This window comes from Sebastes fasciatus, chromosome 21 (genome assembly GCF_043250625.1).
Source record: "Sebastes fasciatus isolate fSebFas1 chromosome 21, fSebFas1.pri, whole genome shotgun sequence".
Taxonomy (NCBI): domain Eukaryota; kingdom Metazoa; phylum Chordata; class Actinopteri; order Perciformes; family Sebastidae; genus Sebastes; species Sebastes fasciatus.
Genome location: NC_133815.1, coordinates 21,154,908 through 21,176,247, shown reverse-complemented (window position 1 = coordinate 21,176,247; position 21,340 = coordinate 21,154,908). Strand labels below are relative to the sequence as shown.

General features: G+C 42.9%; 1 protein-coding gene and 1 long non-coding RNA gene across 5 annotated transcripts in view; one reads left to right on the top strand and one right to left on the bottom strand.

Annotated features, from left to right (window-relative positions):
• Window positions 1-21,340, top strand: part of LOC141759893 (uncharacterized) — a 488,172-nt gene that overhangs the window by 204,954 nt on the left and 261,878 nt on the right. The window lies entirely within an intron of this gene.
• mmp16a (matrix metallopeptidase 16a (membrane-inserted)) overlaps window positions 1-21,340 on the bottom strand; it is a 168,758-nt gene that overhangs the window by 12,182 nt on the left and 135,236 nt on the right. For all 4 annotated transcript variants that reach the window (XM_074622366.1, XM_074622365.1, XM_074622363.1 and 1 more), the window contains 3 exons: window positions 16,364-16,525; window positions 11,768-11,985; window positions 900-1,038 (listed from right to left, as the gene is read on the bottom strand). In XM_074622366.1, coding sequence (XP_074478467.1) covers window positions 900-1,038; window positions 11,768-11,985; window positions 16,364-16,525 — 519 coding nt within the window. The remainder of the gene's footprint in view (window positions 1-899; window positions 1,039-11,767; window positions 11,986-16,363; window positions 16,526-21,340) is intronic.

Here is a 21,340-nt window from a genome sequence, read left to right as displayed (position 1 = left end):
ATATTACTTACAGTTTTTATTAAAAGTGAAAACTGGTAGAATATGGAGCAAGTGAGCAAAACTTCTAACTATAAGGCAAGGAATATCTGCCTGTCTGTCTGTATGTCCTTTTTACATATCTCGAGAACCGTACATACGATACACTTGGCGGGTGTAAAGGGTTTATGTTACAATAAATGTCATATATCCTGAACACCTTGTGTTATTGCGATCACATTTGGTGGACATGTGTAGATATCATGTCTGCGTGACCATTCCAAATTTAGTGCCATTTGGCCAATAGGTGGCGCTGTAGCGGCATCATCTACCTATAAAGGAAGGAATGTCTGTCTATCTGTGTATGTATGCACGACTGTCCTTCGCATAGGTCGAGAACCGTTCATCCATTCAACTTCACACTTGCCGAGTGCGAGCAGCCATACCGCGTTCTCGACAACGCTGCGAGCACCACTTCTGGCCATTCCCGACGGGCACGCGCTTCGAACGGGCACTGCACTAGTTGCTTAATCTTCCACAGATTTACATTGAACACACACACACAGATAAGATCAAGGCAGTTCTTTGAGTGAGCATGACAACATACAGCAGTTATTAAAGATAAAACCCCCCTCTGGTTTGTTCTTAAATACAGACACGCATAGAAAACACATGCCGAATACTAAAAAAAGACATGTGCATACAGTTTATACAAAAAGAGAAACGTGACAGCCATGTACACAGAACATATCTAAGAAATTCCTGTGGATGAATAAGACAGACACAATATTTGGACTGGGCTTCAAAAACTGCTGGATGGAGATGAATCAAAGCTTTCCGTCGTGCCTCTAATGGAAAAGAGCTTTATCCAGCGGCGGGATGACAGTGAGCGGTGATGGTGGAGGTGAAACACGCAAGCTTACCTTTGAAGAAGACAAACTTTCCCTCGCTGTTCTCGTAGACGGCGTCTATCTTGGGCGGCAGGCCCCTCCAGAAAACACTGATGAGCATGGGGTATCCTGGCATCACCGAGTTATCTCTCACGCGCCAAAACCAGTGATCCTGAAAGAGCACAAAGAACGCTGTCAAGAAACAGGAAAAAAAGCGTGATCAAGGTCACTTAAAAGTTTATTGCCACCAAACAACAAAACTGCCCTGAACCAGGAAAAAATATATATAATGAATTCTGCATATTGTAACACAGTTGGCGGTAAATTAGAACATCTGATAGCGGTGAATTGAGGCCAGCGCCTCGCTTTTCCGCTCTCACAACAAAGCCCGCTGGCGATGATCCACCCAAGCTGCTGCTGCGATAGCCCTGATGGCTTTAAGATCCACATATACTTTCTCAGGTTGCCTGGAAAGCCCGTGAGACCGCCGCTACGCACGTAGAACTTGAAGAACATACTGGGAAAACCATCAAGTAACGGGGGCAAAGTGATAGCCAGGAGCTTTATGAGAAGCCAAGAGTCTCTGATTTCCTCCGGGGGAGGGGCGGGGAACGTAAGCGCGGCCAAGTGGAAGGTGTGTCTTTTTGATGTTGGATGAAACTTGATGACAGAGGGAGCCGTGGGGAGACCCAGCTGTGAAAGCCATTAGGACACAGCGAGATGTCCCACCCTTTGGCAATAAACGGCCAATTGCGTCTCCCGAGCGGGCCGAACGCTCGGGCCAAAAGGCCTGACCTCATAGCGAGGGACGCAGAGCCGGAGAGGGGAGACAACACATCATCACACCCTGCCTCATTCACAGTGAAAGCTAAATAAACAGGCCATTTATCAAACACTCTCTGCGCTGCTCTCTTTCTCTCCCTCTGTCTAATCCAATTGTTTCTCTGGGACTCTCCTCTCTCCCCGGACTCTTCCTCCTCTTTCTTTTCATTTCCCCTTGTCCCTCATTCCAATTCCTCATCTCTCCCTCTCTCTCTATATACCTACTGCCTCTATAGATTTCAATTGTTCAGCATTTTCTTCTGTACGCGGCCCGGCCCAGTAATTGAAAACAGATCAAACTGTGAAATTCGACCCATTTGAATCCTTTTGACTTTATAAAAGAGAAAATGTTCTTTCTCCCCGCTCTGCCGTCCCTCTCCCACTCTGAAAAATAAAGCTCAGACTTCACTCGTAGAAGGCTTCAGCCGGCACTTTGCAATGACAGGAACGTCTGGAACAATCACAACAAGTTTAGTCTTAGCAGGAGTTGGAAATGTTATGTGTCAGGACAGTGCAGGGTTTGTCAGGCATACTGTCTCATGATAATGCATGCAGAGCAATAAGGTTGAAATTACCATACGCTCTCTATAGGAATGTAAATTCTGGATACCGACGAGTTTTTTGTCAGCGTCGAGGAGAGTTTGTGAAGCGGAACGCAAACTGCAGAAATTGCCCTGCGAGTTCTGTGAGCACAAAGTTAATACTGTACAACACATCACTTTACTGCAGGAGGTGTCTGGTCTGCTCACTTGACTTTTAGCTTCAGGCACAAGATTGGTAACTGCTCTGCCTTTAATGGATACTTAAAGAGGACTTATTATGCTTATTTTCAAGTGCATTCTTGTATTTTGGGTTTCTACTAGAACAAGTTTACATGCTTTAATGTTCAAAAAACACTTTATTTTTCTCATACCGTCTGTGCTACAGCAGCACCTGGACTACTGATCTGTCCGAGACATGACCAAATGACTACAAAGAGACGTAAACGACTACAAAAAGAGACTCCAAATGACTACAAAAAGAGACATAAATGACCACGAGACTCCAAATGACTACAATGAGACGTAAACGACTACAAAGAGACTCCAAATGACTCCAAAGAGACATTAACGACTACAAAGAGACTCCAAATGACTACAAAGAGACTCCAAATGTCTACAAAGAGACATAAATGACCACAAAGAGACTCCATATGACTACAAAGACACGTAAACGACTACAAAAAGCCTCCAAATGACTACAAAGAGATGTAAACGACTATAAAAACAGACTCAAAATGTCGACAAAGAGACGTAAATGACTACAAAAAGACGTAAACGACCACAAAGGGACTCTAAATGACTAAAAAGAGACAACTGACTACAATAGAGACTCTAAATGACTACAAAGAAACATAAACGACCACAGAAAGAGACGCAAAATGACTACAGAGACATTACAGACCACAAAAACAGACTTAAAATGACTACAAAAACACATAAACAACCACAAAAAGTAAGTAAAAGTATGACCTGTAGGTTCCTAAACACTGAACATCATTGATCTACTTCAGATGAGCTATAACATACTTTGTTGTAGTTCTTCTCATCACCTTTGATTTAGTAAAATAAAATGACCAACAAAGGGCTGCACGGTGGTGCAGTGGTTAGCACTGGCGCCTCACAGCTAGAGGGTTGCAGGTTCGAATCCGGCTTGGGACCTTTCTGTGTGGAGTTTGCATGTTCTCCCCGTGTTAGCGTGGGTTTTCTCCGGGTACTCCGGTTTCCTCCCACAGTCCAAAGACATGCAGGTTAGGTTAATTGTGGACTCTAAATTGCCCGTAGGTGTGAGTGCGAGCGTGAATGGTTGTCTGTCTATGTGTCAGCCCTGCGATGGACTGGCGACCTGTCCAGGGTGTACCCTGCCTTCGCCCAATGTCGGCTGGGATCGGCTCCAGCCCCCCCGCGACCCCTAACGGGATAAGCGGTTGCAGATGGATGGATGGAAAATGACCAACAAGTGGCTCTAACAAAGCCTGGACCCATTTATCAGCTTGAGCTTCTAAAAATTACACTTCAAAATGCCAAAAGAGCCAACTGAAAGTTAACTTCATTTAAAAATCCTTACATTTTCGCAGGAAATCTGTACTGTATGTGAAATAGAGATGAAATAATAAGAAATTTGCTTAAATGGGAAAAAAAAAAAACTAGAGCAGGGAGGAAGTCCTGCCACTGGCAGATGAGAAAACATATAAGAAGGAGAACATAGCACCACAATGACAAGCGGAGTCAATGAAGATGCATGGAAAATATTTTTAGTGCGTCCTTAAAAAACTCTAAAAATGAGGTTAAACCTAAAAGCTCGTCATCACCGACATCCAGGTCAACCCCGGGTGAGCATCTGCTGCTGCCATGTGGGCGTTTGCGTGAGTGAAGAGGTGAGAATATGACAGACAGCGGCGTTAGGACGACAGTGTTGCTGATCTCTCACTCGGTTAATGTGACGCACACACTTTCTTGGCTTGGCTGAGGGCAGAATGCAGGTGTAAATAATTCAGAGGGGTGGAGGAGATCAGGGTTGAAGCCTGAGAACACAGTAGCTATCAGGATGTCTTTTTAAAAAAAAAATCCTCTTTCACAGAGGAAAATAACTGCAGAAGAGTTGTTGTTGTGCATTTGTGTGTTTTCCCTGCTACTAAATAGACTGGAACAAAACTTCTCCATAACAGCGACTGTTGTAAATAAAGAAGTATGACCTTGAAATGCAGTCGCTGCGGTGAGAAGCACTCGTTCAACTTCTCAACCTGCAGCTGTTTCTTTCCATTACTGTTCGTGCTTTACAGTTCATACATGTGGTATAAATGTTCTAATCCAATAAATGTCAACAAAGCACGCAGAGCGCAATATGCAGCAAGTTAAATATTTATGCTAAGCTAGGCTAACTGTCTCCTGGTTGCAGCTTTATATTTAGCGTATGTGGTTTCTATTTCTGTGTGGGGTGTTTAAGAATCTTTTAACGTCTGAAAAAGACTCAAAATCTACATTGATTTTGTAATTATCTATTATTTTAACTCTATTTGACTTTTAAAAAACAGGTACAAAATGTCCTTGGTGGCATTAAAAAGTCTCTCACATCTTCTTCCGAGGCACCCTGCTATGGCGGGACTCTCCATCTCTCTCCTCCCAGTGACAGAAAGGAGAAAGATGCTGAGAAGAGTCGACAGCTCGCTGCCAACTTCGCCGCTGTGTTCTCATTAATGGATGTCGGAATCAAAGCTCGTCTCCGAAATCAGCGGCCAAGTGGCCAATTCTGAACCGCAAGGCGCCCTCCGGCGTCCCAGAATCCCCTGCTCTAAATCTGTCCACATCAAGGAAGGAAGGTCTCTCGGTGACGGGCAGGACCCCTTGTGATTGAACGCAGGGACTAGCGCAGAGGAAGAGGAGGAAGAGGCTGGCAGTTTCTTTTATTATGGAGTGTCTCGGGATGAGCTCTGGACTGATGAGGGAAGTGTGTTTTCTTCTCTATTTTATCTGACTGCAGGCAGTGCAAGAGGCTCTGATTGCATCTATGCAGTGGTCTGCAGCTACAAACGTTTGAGCAGGTGAACCATGCATCATAATTAGGCACTATTAAAGCACCGTCCATGTACATATATACATGAATGAGTGGTTCTGTCTCCGATGGGACACCATATGGTTTGAGGGTTCACAGAAAGTTGAACCCGGAGTGCCTGCGGTCGTAAAAGCGGTAGCAGTGTAATTTCACTGAGGCATTTACTGGTGACACTGGATCTACGCGGCCACACGGATGACTGCGTGAACCTTAGACGACCTTCTGTCACCCCGCCGCTGAGAAAAATGATCGACCGTAAAACTACCACCTTAACAAGCACGACTCCTAACCTGCCTTTGTAGATTAACGGGCCTCGGATAAATCAGGCACCTCTCAGCATCGTTGGGAACAATACTTATTGCTCCTACTGTTCAGTCGGGTTTGCTTATTTAAACTTCAATCCGAAACTTGAAAGGTGTAACAAAAAATAATGAACCCTTAACCTCCTTTAGTGGTAACTGCAACGTTATCACAGAAGTTAAAGGGGCGCTAAATGGATTTTACACATGAAGTTCAGTTTACACGTCTCAAGGAGAGTTAAAAGTAACAGTAGTATGATGTCTTTTGTGGCTCGTAAAGTAGCTCTCCCTAGTTTGAAATAATAACCCTGATGAGGTCATCAGGGTCACGTCGGCTTGGGCTCTAAACTTAACACCATTTTTTTTTTTTAGAAAGCCTGCGTTACAAATTGAAGGTGTGGGATTTGAAAGAAGTTGTCCTATAGGAGGCAGGGGGGTCTAGTTAAAGACGGTATTGGGTTGCATTATGGGAAGTGTATGATCCAGAGCTTTCGAAGCTTGACACACACTAAGGTCTACTTGACTACTTGACAATGACTGTGGGATCATTTGTTTTCTTTCGCGTCAGTTGCGCTATACGCGCTGGAGAGAAGGAGCGGCTCTTACGTCCATGTAGATACTAACAATGTTTCATCAACCATGGCCGAAATAACCGCTATTGCTGTTTTGTAAACATCGTGGAAGTCCCAGACACGTCGGAAAACCAAACGGCGTCGTGTCTGGCTTCATAACATCATCCGGAGGCTCTCTGTATTCACTGTATCTAGCAGGCATCATGTCTGTTGAATAAATCTAGTTTTCTACAGCGGTATGAACCCAAAATGATCAGATTTTGTTGTGATTTAATTGCAATAAACTGATTAAAATGATGCCGAAATAACTACATAATGACGTCAATATGTAAAAAGTCTGAATTCATACTTTGTCAGGTCTGTTTACAAGACGACAAGCAAACAACTTTTAAAATGCTTGTTCAGATCGATCAGTGTTAGGCTATGCTAACATTGCGCCATTCGCAAACTCGCATCTATTCGCCTCTTTGCATTGACTTTATATGTAATCGCATTGTGCGAAAAGTTTGCTTTGCGTTAGCGTTTTGACTATTCTTCTTTTAAAAAAAATTAAATCTGACTCTTTTGTGTCCGCCAACTTTATAGAAGTGCAATACTTAATTTGTAATTTGCTCTACTACTTATTGTTTTATTACCTGACTGATAATAACAAACTTCTAAGTTTTGCTGTAATATGGACTACATTTGCCTTCATGGCTCTACAATATTGCATATGGAACCTTTTTTCTCAACAGTTCCTGATGAGCTGCACTACTTTGTGATTCTGAAAGTGGAACATTGAAATATTTCCTAAAACAATAACGTGTCTCTGTAGGGCAAAGTTCTGCTTTCAACGTTTTTGGTTGTCAAAAACAAAAACACGTTTGTTGTAACTTCCTGCCATCCCATATATTGCAAAAATAGATTGAGAAAAATTTTCTATTTACAAAAATCTGTAGACTTCAATATACTTTCAAAGGCAGAAAAGAAGCAAGCAGGAATAATCAGATCCAACGTTTTGACAGAATTAATCTTATTTTATAGCCTTATTTTTCCCTTTTGGAGATCAACAAGGTTCCACTCTGAAAATGTGCTAAAATGCTGACGATGTGGCTCTAAATGTTTGGTTCTTGTTTTGCAAAAGCCTAATATGGGTCATCATTTTTGTGGGAGTAAACAAAAGCACAAGATGAACCACTTTCAGTCAGAGTAATACCTTTCAACAGTATAAATGCAGCTTTTGCTTCATAGGAAACCTCTCAGTGTACTCCACCAGATAAACTCTCTAAACCCCCCCTACTTTACATTGCTGGACCACCTGTGGACTTCGGGGGCCGTGAGACTGCCGAGATCTCCGCTATAATGACTTGGCATCGACTTGACTCTGCTCTTCCAAAACAATCAAGTGGGGACTAGTGAGTATAGCCAAGCTGTGCAGTCCAAACGGCATGAAGTAACCAAGCGGACAATCAATCGTATAATCAAAAAAAAAGAGTCAGAAATCACCCTTATAAATGGCAGTAACAAGAGACATAAATTCAAGTAAAACCAGAAGTAAGCCCGAGCTGTAAATCATTCCCATTCTGTCTGTCAGCCATCATTTTAACTAGTCTAATACGTAGACCTTGGCATGCTCTGAAGGGAATATATCAAGCTCTGGAGCAACACAAACATCTCCAATTAGGATTCCAGATCAACCGTTTTACAGTTGGGCAGCTCCATCCTACCCCGGAGGAAAGGAGGCATTAACGTGATACCTCAGTCTTCTTGGGAGAAAATTGGCAAAACCGTCACTGAGAATCAAGAAATATTAGGACCACCTGCTCCTCCGGCGAAAGAACACTCACAGAGTGGATCCAAGTCAAACCGGGGATCCCTCATGGATTACACTCTCTAAACACATTTGATTCACTGGCTGAGGCGCGGTGGATTATTGCAAAAAAAAGGCGAGCAAATCATTTATGAGTCGTAATATTACCGGTGGTCCTAATGATGTGAACGCAGTGGATTTACAGCTGCACTTACATGTGTCCTGTAACAAATCATCCTGCCCTGTCGATCTTTCCCCTCCACTCCCTCTACACCTTTGGAAAAAAATGGGAGCTGGTAGCACTTCAAAAAGGCCAACGGAGAGAAACATTCATCAAAGCCTTCAAAACGGTGGAGCCAAAAGCCCTCTACACATCAGTGGTGATGCCCACTTCACATTCCTACTCTGTACACTTCACTGTTTTAAAGGGCGGGTCCATCTGCCTTCTGATTTGTTTTTTTTCAAATGGGAACGTCCACTCAGCCGTTGCAAAAGGCAGTGACGTAGGCTACCAAAGTAAGCTAATTGAAGCTAATCAATAAGGTTGTGAATAATGTGAACGCTAGCAATAACTGGGTCTAAGTTTGGAAATACCTGAAAGGGGTTAGTTCGGATTTTATGAAGTGGGGTTGTACGCAAAATTACTGTTTTTGTGAATGTAGTCTGGTGGCTTTGAAGAGAGCGAAATGGCTTCAGTTCCCCGGTGGAAAGGGCTGTCTGGCAAGGTAAAGCAGTTGTGAACGGAAGCAGCAGAAAAACACCTAAAAAAACCTAAAAAAACCCCCTAAAAAAACCCAATATCAGTTTAAGTGTACGCCGTATTTAGAGTATTTTCAGTATTTTTCGGCCTTACTTTGGCGTCAGACAGCCCTTTCCGACAGTGAACTGAAGCAGTTATATCGCCTTCTTCAACGCCACAAGACTCCATTCACAAAAACAGTAATTTTACCTCGCAGAACACGGGAGTTGCTGGTCTACCGCCGCATCGATCGGTTAGTTTGTTTGTGTTATTGTGTGACTTTTGGATTTGAACGTGGCGTCCACAGCAGTACATTGCTTAGCTTCCATGCCGGTACTTCTGTCTGTTTCTCTAAACTGGGAGCATACCAACTGCCATGTATGTAATGTTAATACACTGACTATAAGGCTGTATATATACTGTACGTGATGCAGCGTCATCATGCCTAAGTCAGATCAGGAGGGAAACGTTTTTAGAAGGGCTTGGGAAAATAGCATTTTGACGCTAAAACATAACTACTTGGACCAGAATTTGAATACAGAAGGAACAACACTGGGAAGCTACAGAAAGATATAAAAAGCTCAAAAACATGTCTGTTAATGTCTTTTGCATGTTTTTTTTTTTTAGTACCATCTGAATGCAACACTCATCTATACAGCACATGCTGCACTCCTGGAGATACATACTGCCATACCTCATTGCCCCTTCGCTTATGAGTTAATTATGTACATTTAGTTCACAATATTAACTGGAAACCTGGCTGTAATAAGCGGAGAGTTTAAACAAAGAGGGGGAGCCGTGCTGTTTATGCTGAACAGCAATTTACATGGGCGGCCCCTGTGGATCGGCCTCCAAAGAGACTCATTTGGCACACAACACTAAGGACTGTGAGAGTTTTTATTATGAACTAAGCTACAGTAACTTGTATGGCAGTTCATACATAAAGGCTTCTAAAAACTTTTATTTAAGGTTTTTAATTGTACAGTAGTGTAGGTGCAATACAAAACAAACAATAGCAATTATATAGATAAATCTGGCACACTAAAATGTTCGTTGTCGCATTTTAAAGCTGCTCGCTGGCCACAAAACATCACATCTCAGCAACTCAGGTATTATAGAAAGTATTAAATGTAAGTGCATCCTGGTAGGCTGATGTTAGAGCACGTAATAAAACTGGAACGTTCCTTGTTCGAGTCCTGCTGGGGAGCTTTTTTTGCGAGTCTTAGCACTCTCTCTATCTCCCTCTGCTGTGAACTATAAAATATAAAAGGCAAAAAATGCTATTAAAAAAGCTATAGAAACAAAGAAATGTAAATTGTAAAGTAAAATCAATGAACAGTACATGGCACTCATATTATACTTTGGACTGTGTTACTGTCACAAATACAAAAACAAAAACCCAAAGAGATGCCTATCTAATGCATGTTTTCAAGGACTTAACATCAGGAAAGTAATCATATTTGGAGAAATTGCCTGGATTACAAAAAAAAACAAAAACATGAGGTCTTTGTGAAAGGAAGCCTTGTTAAAATGATGAATTTTAGTAAATAATAATAGGTTAAAGGGAATGGCATGTTCAAACTACATAAATTATTCTTTAAAAAGTAGTGCCAAGACAATTTCTCGGTGCACCAATGCACCCAAATTCAATGTCAAACCCACAGATACACTTGAGGTGTATTTAGAGCCCGACTGGCCTCGTATCCTTCGCTTCCTGAACTCATAAAAAAAAAGGTTGGCTGAGTGCTGAACGTCCTTTTTGTCTCCAGAGCACCTCTGCGCTCTGCAGAAATCCCATGATCCCCATCACTCCATCAGGCCAGGCTGTTGTCCTGGGACTAATGAAGGGTGACAGACAGCAGCTACTGAAGGCACCATGGGGGCTGTATTTAGACTATTGTTACAAGAAGATATTATTTTCAACCAAAAAAAAAAAAGAGACAGTTTGAGCTTTGAGTCTAATTTTGGTTAAACACCTTCACAGCTCTGGTTCCAAGCATGGATTTATCTTCTTGAGTTTAAAGAACACACTCGGAGAGCGGCGGGTGCACAAAGGACAGAAAGGGTTTTCCCCCCTAGCTCCACAAGCCTCTTATTTAACCGTTGAATACTATCTATTTATATCTGCAGAAAAATACAGTCACACTCGCATGAAGCATCAGAGGCACTCTTTTTCTCCTTTCTGTGGAGAACACAGCACATCTTTGTGTTGCCTCAAGGTTTTTTCTCTGTTCCTTACCGCATGTTGCCAAGGTCTTGTGTTCACAAGCTAAGACCAAGGATAAAGATGCATTAAGGGACATGTGTACCTTTTTTTCTGTGGCACAGGAATGAAAACCAGGCTGCGTTTGTTGGGAGAGAGGGAAAACTGTGCTGCACTGTGCATGGCATGGTGTTTCTTCTTAGTAAAATAACCATTTGGTCCAAATTCTTCAACTCAACTGGCCCAAAGTAATCCGGGTAGAGCTCCTTTTAGACATAATAGCTGCTCTAATTACAGTATGCACTGAAATACACAGAGTCTACCATATTTATTGTTTTAAGCTACATCCACTGTGTCAACTTTTCTACTAATGTGTAGAAAACTAAAAAAACAAATAATTTATGTTACATGCAAGTGTGCCATTCCCACATGATGCCCACTATGCACATACTGAACATGAAGCAGATTAGCAGAAAAGCTCCCACCCTCTGTATGTTTATGTAATCCTCGAAGCTCTCTAGCAAGCTCTCTCTCCACAGGGTGTTTTCAAACCTGCAGGCCATTTCCACTGGTCTGAATCGAGGGATGAGTCTTTTGTCGCATTTATCAGCCGATTACGTTATAGCCAGAAATCTCATGCAGGAAAAAGGACTCTCTTCAGGCGTATATGGTTGGTTTGGAAATATGATATGAAACTACCCTTCTAGCAAGATCTCACACGTTTTGTTTTGGCCCCGTTAAGAGTGATTGCAAGTGCTTTTCACACCGCTAAGAGATGAAGAAGTTTGGGGGTAAAACAGCTCCAGGGTTAAAAATGACTTCAAAAACAAACAAAAAGTGAAAAATGCCCCCAGGTTTGTTTTGATATCACAGACTCTTCACTTGCCTTGAAGACGAACATCTCTCTCCTCAGTATGGCGAGGGTGTTGAAGCCTCCGTCGCAGACGTTGGGTTTGGCGTTGGGGTGGGACGGCCTGTCTCCCGGGGGCAGCCTCGGAGGTCGTGTCTGCCTGTCTGGCTTACGGGGGTCTGATGGAGGATGGGAGCGGGGAAGGGGCGCCGTCGGCAAAGGCTTGGTGGGCTGGGGAAGCTTATCGGGAGGCCCTTGAGGAAGTCAAAGAAAAATATCTCATTTATTATGATACATTTAACTGCAACATGTACTATTAAGAACCAGAAATTCCAAGTTCCACCTTTTTTTTTTTTTGACCAAATTTCTGGGGGCTCAAAAAACAGGGCTCCCCAAGAAGCTACGGTGTAATTCAAACACTGTAATTTACCGTGTATATAATGTTTTTTTCTGTAAAATACATCGAACATTGAATGACATCAGATATAAAATGTTATTCCTTCATTTAGCGCAGAGATTTTCAACTGTGGCAGGAAGTGAAAAAAGTTGCAAAGGAGGTAAGATGTGAAAAAGGAAGTTTTGCAACAAGGAGTTTTGAAGACAAAAAGAAATAACACTTGACAGATAAAGGAGAGAGAAGATGGAAAAACAAGATGAGCTCATTCGAAAATCAGTGGGCAGAGTTTAACACTGCCAAGTTTAAGGATTCAGCAGCTCACCGAAGCATAATTTGATATGTTAAAATGAATAAAACAGAAATAAAAAGCATACGGAATAAAAAATATACCGTAGAGGTAAAAATAAAAATTCCCTCCCAAATGTCATTCATGATTTACATGAGAAAGAGGGCGAGAGACGTACGGAGGGAAAAACAGAGCAGAGGAGGAGAGGTAGAGGGTAGAGGGAGGCCAGGCGAGTGGGTTGTGTGTATGAATAATTGAGCACATGACGACGCATGAACAACACACTGTGTAACTGTGAAAACCAGGATATGAGTTGCCATGTGTTGATTGGGGCCAACAGATGCAGGAATAGATGACGGCAATATGAAAGATGCAAATGTGACAAGCAACCCCCTCCACCCACCCCCCCCCCAGTCATGAAAAGTATCAATGAGTAATGGCGGCATGTATAAATAATGACCCTGAAAGCTACTGTAAACATTCAGGAGTTATGAATGAATGATTAAACGGCTCGACAGATGATTTAAAAGTCAGTGGATGAAGAGAGGATTAAAACGAACTGAGTGAGCAACCGATCGTTTAACTGAAGGAGTCGATATATAGCTGAGCAATTAAACAAAGAAATGAAGACGGACCGTCAAACTAGCTGCTGATCGTAGGATTAAGAGAGGGAACGCCACGCTGCTAGACATCCGCCGGTCCGCACAACTGATCAGCGGCTCTACACCAGAGACTCCATTCACTGACTGAATCAAATCCCCTGAAATACATCCCAGATTAGTGGAGCCAAAGCGCTCTGCTGTTATGTAAGCATTGGGAAGACTCGCCGTCAGATGGACATGTAGACAAAAACACACATAACATTAGGTAAACCCATTGACAAGGGAAATTAAACATGGCATGTGGCACATTTGGGGTCTTTCAGTCTCATTTTAGACACTATATTTTTCCCCAATGATGCGGAGATCGTCAGGTGGTCCTACGGGTTAGACAAGTGGTCACCCATGTGCCATCAAGGCCCAGCCAATCACTGCCGCAGCTCATTTCACTGGTAAGTACACTTTAAACCAAAGAGCAGGAATCTAATCAGTGAGCTCAGCTGGTGTGGCGATTGGCCACGGTGAAACTTCTGCGCCTTAATGGAACATAGGTGGAAACCAATAGCCTCGAGTCTAGACTGAAAACAACTTCTGAGTGTCCTTAAAGGGGCGATCTAGCAATTTACTTCCATAAAATCAGGGGAGGGCATTATCGTGTACAGTAATGAGTACTTCACTCTGCTGTTTGCGTAAACAGGAAGTTTCCATTTGTTTTTTAAGCCAAGAAATACCCAGTGAAGTCTTATTCATGAGAAATTATTATGGGTTTGTAAAACAGGAATCGGAGGAATAAATGCAAATAGCAGGCATTTCTTCTACTGCTGTGACCTTAGCGCCAAGGTGAGAAACAGAAAGAACAGCTAGATGTCCAAAAGTGCATGAGTGAATCGATCCTCCACATCAAGCTCAATCTACCCCTGTCAGACGTTTTTCTTCCCACAATTCACTGCCTGGCTCCCACTGACTGCAAATCAAAGTCCTGAATTCAACATCTCCTTCCCGTTTTATGTAAATCTCTCACTCTTTGGCTTCTTCACCTCACCCATAACTCTCTTCCCATCTCTCACTACACCTCTCTTTATGGAAACTCGTTCAAACCTTGTTCTTATTCAACCTTGACGTCGCCTTCTTCTAATTCATCTAAACTGTGCAGCTCCTAACCATTGTCCCTGTTTAGCCTCCGCATCGCTGTTGCCACGAGGAAGAAAAGGAGGCCAACTGCTGCTGGAAAAAGAAAAATGAGACTGAGAGAGGAGCTGCCATCACTTGTCCTGCCCTTCAACTCTCGGTACAACGGAGAGGAGGAGGGGAGGGACAGCAGCGGAGAGGAGTTAAACACGAGAGGGATGAGGAGAGATTTGATCGCTTGCCCAGGTCTGTCACTCCCAGAGGGACGTGCCCTGACCATGTAAGCAGATGGCAGGTTCTTTTGTGTGTGTGTGTGTGTGTGTGTGTGTGTGTGTGTGAGAGTGAGTGAGTGTGAGTGTGTGTGTGTGCAGCCATTCATGTGACAGACCGGAGTCTTCTCAGCGGAGGGTGACTGGTTTACAGCCTCGACAGCTGTACGGGACAATACTGTCACTTCCCCACCAAGTTGGTTTTGAACTTGGATGTCAAACTGAGGTTGAGACGACAATATGGACGTAAAAAAAAAAAAATTCATGAATCCAAAAATGTTGGGTTCCTCCGCAACGAATCACATAAAAAAAAGCACACGTCTAGATTGAGGTCTTAGCAACAACATCCACCCCGATGTGCCACTTAATTCAACTCCGAGAGCGTAGAAATGAAGACTACACTGATGCTTACATAAATCCGTTACCGTCAAATTGAATTTCACACTTCTGATACAACCCGCCCCAGAGCTGCATCAGCTTTATGAGCAGACAAAGCGCCGCAATCAGCGTCTGACAGCTCCGAATGTGTGTCAATGAGGAGCGTGTAGGTGCGCCGACGATGAAGTGCTCGCCTCCTGTGATCTTAAATTTAGGTCTTAATCTCAGATCTGTGCTTTATCTGGTTATCAGTGTGATCTTTTGTATACCGCAGACAACACACTATTCCCCCTAGACCCAGTTATGATGCTTAAAGAGGAACTGCGCCCATTTAGAAAATTCTAGAAATTTAGAAAAGTCTAAGACAGTCCAAAAATATTAGTAAACAGAACAACTCTCTCCCAAATCCAAATCTAGAGCGCTAAAACTATAAAGTGCGGAGTTGCTCCATAGCCAATGAATTGGGAGCGATGTTCTAGATGACACTGAGAGCACCCAGGTGAATGTTCGGGGCACTTTTTGTGTTTCACAACTGAGAACATTACAATAGAATAAAGCTCATTTGGCTATAAAAAAAAGAAATCAAACATACTGTAGGTCCACAAAATCCGCCTCCCATTCGTTGTCTATGGAGCAGCTCCAGACTTCATACCCTATGACATCACAAGTTAGAGACTTCTCTGGTTTCTAGCTTTGAGAGAGAGGAGCTCATGTTCACTAATATTGATTAAACTTTCCGAGGCCATGGAGATAACATATTGGAATTCTTCATTTGGGTGGTGTTCCCCTTTAACGTCAGCATAGGTCACACAGCATTTAAAACATTTTTTTTCCTTTTGTGGGGAAATCAAATTATTTCAATTGAATCACAACAATTAGTGGATTTGCTGGCAGAGGCGAAAGTAAATTTGTACAATTCTGTTGTTGTTGTTGTGTTAAGTTCAACTTAGGTGAACTCAAATTTGCGCTGTTGACCAACAGCAAATAAGAAGACCGTATACTGGAGTGATAGTTACCATAGGCTGTATATAAGAAGTGGACGTAGCCACAGTGATGTGACCGAAGCCTTGAGTTTGACAATTTGGCCGTCGCCATCTTGTTTTCTTGCAACCAGAAGTGACACGAGAAGGTGGAGTTAAGTACAACTGAACGCTGAATAAGACATTTTTAGGCAACCAAAATGTTATAATTAACTTTCATGAACTGAAAACACACTGTGAAAGGGTTAAAGTTGTAAGACAAAAACACGGACAACTCCCAGACCGGACAACGCCGTGGTAGCGACCTGTCAATCACAAGGTAGCCACACCCTAAAGCATCCCCTGCTTTATGGTCTATTTGACTCTAAATGGGACCATAATTTACTAAATGAACATCATGCTGTATTGAAGAAGACTTGAAACTAGCGATTGAGACCATAAACTCATGTTTACAATGTTTACTGAGGTAATAAATCAAGAGAGAAGTTTAAGAATGAAAGTTTAAGGCACTTCTGCATTGGCTTCACTTTTCAGACCTGGAGGTTGCCCACTAATAGTTGCTCTGTACATCCAAACAAAGCCTAGGAGGCCTTACCATAAATCTTCTGGATGCCCAGCAGGTCGTCCATGGGCAGTTTGAAGTTGTCAGTGTCCATGTACTGGTAGAAAGGAGCCATGATGGCCGTGGGGTCGTTGGAGTGTTCGAGGCCCAGCGCGTGGCCGAGCTCGTGGACAGCCACCAGGAACAAATCGTTACCTAGAAACAGAAAGAGAGAGAGAGAGAGAGAGAGAGAGAGAGAGAGAGAGAGAGGTCTCCGTTGAGTGCTGTGCACAACAGTAAATGTGTTTGTAGCATTTTATATCTCTCACAAGTTGCACCTGTTCTGCTTGGCAGTGCCAGTGTGGTTCCTTCAAAATAAAGCCAAGTTTTGCATTGCCTGATTTAAATAAACAGCCTTTAAGGGAAAAGTTTTGGCTTAGTTCATGGTTATAATATGTGAATGTGTCTGTATGAGCATAGATAATCCGTTACTTGCGGTATGCATCTCATGAGTGGATTATGTAGCGAGCCACAGCCACTGATGGGACATATTACACAGGCCTGTACACATGTACACATTCATATACTCCCCCTCACAGAGCACAGAAAACCCCCCGCTCTGTAATTAGTCTTTAGCTGTGGTAAGCCGATGACTACACTGGGTTTGACCTTTTGACTCAGAAGCCCTCTGTGGCCGACAGCCAAGCTCCAGCCCGATCCCAACTGTATTATGTTTGGCATATTTGGGATTTAAAGTCGCCCCCTTTGTGTCTCATTCAAAATTCTTCAACTTGCGTCACTGGCAAACCAAAACAACAACAACAACCACTCCTCCTCTCTGATGTTTCGCCAATATGTCGAATCCAACCCATTAAGAAACTCATCATCATTGTTGAGAAACTCATGGGTGTACAGTTACTGCTATGTCTGATGTATAATTTATAACAGTACACTGGCTGTCAGTGGGAAGCTATCAATGGGATTCCAAGGACACATCTAATAACTCAAAATAAATGTACTTCAAAGGAGACCCTTATCCACCCTTTCATGAATAAAATGTTTTGGCAAACTGGGAAATTTTGGTATTAAAAGTCATAAATTTAAAGATACAGTACTTTGGTAAAAATGGGGCTTTTTCAATAGAAGTTTGGAATTGGACCGGTCAAATGTTTTCACAAGATTTAAATTCTCTGTCTCAAGGTCGTCCCTCCCCGCTGCCAACGCTCTTCAGTTTTACCTTTCTCTCTCTTTCTTATAACGCCGAGAGACTCGACAGGAATGAAAAAGAGCATCACTTATTCATTGCAATTCCTACTAAAGTGAGGCACTTATCTGCTGCAAATCTGTCACATGAATAACGCATCAGCAGATACAGACGGTGATTCAGATCGCTTCTTAGCAGGTACAGTACAATACGTTAAGAACTTACGGACCAGACTACCACAGAGAAACGGCCTTATTGGAGACGTGTGGAGGATACTTGACCGTATACATGTCAGTGAGTCTTTATAAGGTTGATGTAAAGGCCTCCATTGCACGGGTGTAAAAAAGACTGCATTAATATCCAGGGTTTTGCTGAAAATGCTCCGCTATTCAGCCAAATTCTTCCAATGAAATACATCGATGGCTGGTAAAAGTACAGAAACTGAGGCAAAATTTATGCAAGCTTGTAATATTGAACAAGTGTCTGGAGATAAGAGTTTATAGGAAATATAGAGAGGCTCAGAAGAGAAGGGAGATAAAGAGAAGAGAGAAATGGCTCAGTGAATCACTTGAGGAGGAAACAGGGTCAGTCCTCTGCAGCTGAGGATCCGTCTCTTTCCTACGATGGCAGTAGGACCAGGGGAGTGAGGTGCTCAATGAAGCCGTTTTAAACATCAAAATATCATTGTCAAATTAAATGTGGTAAAGAAGCTATAGTGCAATTATTGTACAGAAATTAGAGCATGGTCAGTGTCAACTAGTAGTTTTTTTTCTTATGGTAGATGTATTGTCGGTGCAAACTAAGGATTGTCTACACAAACAACTTTTTGAATATGAAAACTCATTGACCTTAATGTAACGGCTGAGTTATGGGAGTGAATGGAGGCTTTAAAACACTTCTGCATCAGTCCTCAATGCAGTACAGTATATCTAACTACAATAGAAGAAGTCTCTGTATGTTGGGGTTTCTCAACAATCGTTCATCCAATCAACTTCACACTTGGCGGGTGTATTGCCGAGGACCCGGGGAAGTGCAGTGTCGAGTGTGAAGTTGTTTGGATGAGCGGTTCTTGAGAAAGCTGCAAGCGGCAACACCGGAGGCCGAGCAATCGGCCGAACGGACACTGCACTAGCAACTCATAAACTACACAGATCAGTGTGCAAGAGTGAGCTATTTGAGATTTGAATTCAAATTTGAAACAGGTCCTGAATTATTATACATACTAATAATATGACTAAAATGGGACTCCATAGACTTTAATGCACGATACAACTCATAATAACTCATAACTGAACATGTCATCATAGTTTGTCAGTGTATTTTGAAGTGTCGAGATCTTACCACTGTGTTATACTGGAATTTAGAGGTGGGAATCACCAGGCGCCTAACATTACGATATTATCAAGATACTTAAATCACAATATGATCTTATTGTGATTTTAAACATTTTGCGATATGTTGAGTATTGCGATAAGATATATTGTGATATGTTAACTTTTTTGTTTTGTTATTTAGCATTCTTCCCGACCAGCTAACACGACATTGGTTGGCACCAATGGATTCCTTTTGTTTTCTAGTTTCATATAATACCAGTATCTTCACTCTAGCCTTCAGACTGAGCCCGCTACTACTCATTAAATTGTTGGGCCAGTGCAGGTCCTGATACTATAGATGCTCCGGTCACATCAGCTGTACGAGTAAAGGGAAGGACGGTCTGTCTTTTTCCATCTCCGTCTTGTTCTATCCCTCAATCTTGAGTCAGCCTTTCTGCCTCCCGGGGCCATTTGAGTTCAGTGTCGTCACTTTGTTTTGGCTGCTTATGTAAGTCACGCTGTGGTAGACAGGGACGTCTTCTTGGCCCCGGGGCCACAAACAAAGCCGAGGAGGCTTGTACTGCCTGGCTAATTATCAGCTGGACGGTATATGCAGAGCCCACACAGGGGAGGGTAGAGAGCGCAGAGAGAGAGACGGGGGAGAGGCAGGCAGCGAAGGATGAAAGAGACAAAGAGGTAATGCGAGGGGATGGCGTACAAGAGGAGAAAAGCAGCGAGAAAAAAAGTTAAGGGAGGGAGGAAGAGATGAGTGGGAGACAAAGAGTAGATAAATACAGAGATTAAAAAAAACGGCGAGGTAAACTGAGGAGAAAGGGCGTTTGGAGTGATAGATGCATGAGGAAAAAACACAGGATGATAAAGAGAAGGGGTAGAAACTGAGGCGAGGAAAACGATAAGGCTCGGGACTGTTTGTTATGTTGTGAGATGTTCTAATGTTCCGCAATCACAAGAGATGCAGTTGATGAATTACAGAACTGTGACCTTCGACCTTGGCATTTGTAACATCACCCTCCTGTCAGTGGCTGTATCTCAGCCCTCGAAAAATAAAGCAGAAACAGCAGGATGCAGTCAAAGAAAACAATACCAGGAGAGGAAATACATTACAAAGCTGTGCAGAGCTTGTGTGATAACCCACTGAGGGCAACAGTTTTTTTGTTTGTGGGGGAAAAAAAAAAGACCTACATTCTTATCATACATCTGCGCCTTCCACTGGTTTGGGCAAGAATTTAGCAAAGAAAGAGTGCATCCCAAGCAGCTTTTTAAATCATAAAAGCTACATTTGATGCAACAAAACACAAAAAAATCCAGCACTGATAAATTAAGTTTTTCCCATGTTAAGTGGGCAATGACCATAGTGGCAGCTCGCAGCAGCAGTGCCGACTCTCTCCTCAGGGTAGGTCAAGGTTGCTGCTAATGAGATAGTGTAGCCAAGACGAAAAATAAATAAATAAAGAAGGGAAGATAAAGTGGAAGAGGTGGAGGAGGAGAGTCGCTGGAGATTTATGATCAGACGTACCGCTCTCTGTCTTTCCCCCACAGGGTTGCAGTAAAGTAAACAGGGGTTGTGATTAGGAACCAGAAACCTCTACCTGCCTCTTTCTCCATAATTTACCGCCTCCCTGCACACATGCCACTGCTTCTACAGCCCGTCTGCTGGCTGGGGGCGCATGATGTGACATGGGAATACCGGGGGTTTCAGACATAAACACGCAGAAAACAAACACTCACCGGCCCACAAATCAGATATGGGGCCCTGGACGCCACTGTTCAATTGCAATAATAGCTCAGGTTGTCAGCGCGGGCCTCGAGGGGCCTGTAACCCTCTCTGCTTCTTTACTGTTTAACTAAGCACCCGCGGTTCAGTCAATACATGACATCTGACGTCAGCCCGGTAGGCTGTCCACTTGTTGGGTTCTCGATTCTTCTATGCAAGTTTTCCCTTTCGGATGTTCATTATCACGCTCGTCTTGATTTATCAAGAGACCATTTTTTTTTTCTCTCCAGTCAGGAAAGCTTTCAAAAAACTCAACAACCCCTGCACCGTTAATATCAACATCTTAAACTTGCGAAAGCCCGCAAACAACACTATAACAACCTCCAATTATGGGTGCCAAGCAGAGACCGAACATGTTTAACTCCTCCACCCCTTCTTTAGAAAACACAGCTGCGACTGTTACCGCTGTTATCTCATTGCTGTTGTTTTTCCGTCCAAGTCTAAGCAGGCATAAGCACTCTCTTTGTCCCAGAAGACCTCAAATGTTTGCCATTGTTCAGCTCCCACAACTCCCTGGCCGGCTGACAGTGCACTTTCAGGAAAGGTCTTTGGAAAAATCTGTGCTGCACGGTAAAGTAAGTGCAAAAAGGGGTTAATTAAAACCTTTTGGGGCAGTAGGGCAGCGGTTCCAAATCTTTTTAATGTTCCCCACAGCCCTGAGAGATGAATCGTCAACACCACCATCATGTTGAAACTACATTTTACAAGATTACATTTGA